Source organism: Monosiga brevicollis, genomic scaffold, assembly GCF_000002865.3.
Source record: "Monosiga brevicollis MX1 MONBRscaffold_3 genomic scaffold, whole genome shotgun sequence".
Lineage (NCBI taxonomy): Eukaryota > Choanoflagellata > Craspedida > Salpingoecidae > Monosiga > Monosiga brevicollis.
This window is the reverse complement of record NW_001865040.1, coordinates 828,202-829,080: the sequence shown is the minus strand read 5'-3', so window position 1 is coordinate 829,080 and position 879 is coordinate 828,202. Positions and strand designations below refer to the sequence as shown.

Sequence of the window (879 nt, the reverse complement as noted above, 5' to 3'; positions counted from 1 at the left end):
CACCCACAATTGAAAGACCAGCACAAAACCCACACGCAGGTGAAGTCAAGAAGAGTGAAGCAAAAAAGCACATCGAGCAGCGGGTTTGTTTGGTACGAACTTGATGGGGCTGGTCATGATCCCCTGTCCGTTGAAGCCCACGACTTGGGGCTGATACTGCTTGAGCAATGCGGCTAGCTGCTGATCCTGATCCGCCGAGACCCCATGATCAAACCAGATTTCAAAGAGCGATCCAAAGCGCGTCCACAGCTCTTTGACGTGCTCAAAGACCAGGATATTATATTGTTCGTCAGTTAAATCTACTTGGCCTGGTAAGGGGTTGCCAATGCGCTTGAAGCCATCTCGGTTGAGAAAGTAGTTGTTGCCAGTGCTGTAGTAATAGCCATATCCCAGGCCGGCTGCCCCCAAGGTGGAGCTAAATTCGGCAATGACGTCGCGCTGAAAGCTTGGGTAGGAACTGCGTGCCACTGCAAAGGGATACTCCGTTCCATTTGGCAAGGTGGTCGAGGTATTCCAGAGTAAAAAGCCGCAGCCGTGTTTGGCGGTGAGGACGGCGTGCTTGGCACCCACAGCCCGGTAGTTTTCAACCCAATTGGAGATGTTTAGCCGTGTGGGGTCAAAAAGGGAGGCGTGTGAGCTATGGACACCCACATTCCAGTTGGTGGGGTTGCAAGCTGGATCGCCGTCCTCCACAAAAGTAGCCATGTTAAAGTGTGTCAACTACCATGCGATCAAGCAACGCCGCCAAGTCAAGACGTAAGCCAGAGCGGGGCAGGTCTTGGGTAAGCGGAGAAAAAAGAGTCGTTCAAAAGCAAGCGGCGAACACACAGAAGGCAGGATCTGCAGCGATATTCCTTCTGAAAAGATCAAGGTCAATGC

The 879-nt window shown here is 52.2% G+C and overlaps 1 protein-coding gene across 1 annotated transcript; it reads right to left on the bottom strand.

The window, feature by feature from the left end:
* Positions 1–45: 45 nt before the first annotated feature.
* MONBRDRAFT_5710 (uncharacterized protein) lies at positions 46–705 on the bottom strand (the record flags this gene model as incomplete). The annotated part of the gene is made up of 1 exon (XM_001742969.1): positions 46–705. One exon carries the CDS (start codon positions 703–705, stop codon positions 46–48), a length of 660 nt encoding a protein of 219 aa, XP_001743021.1.
* Between the last annotated feature and the right edge of the window lie 174 nt (positions 706–879).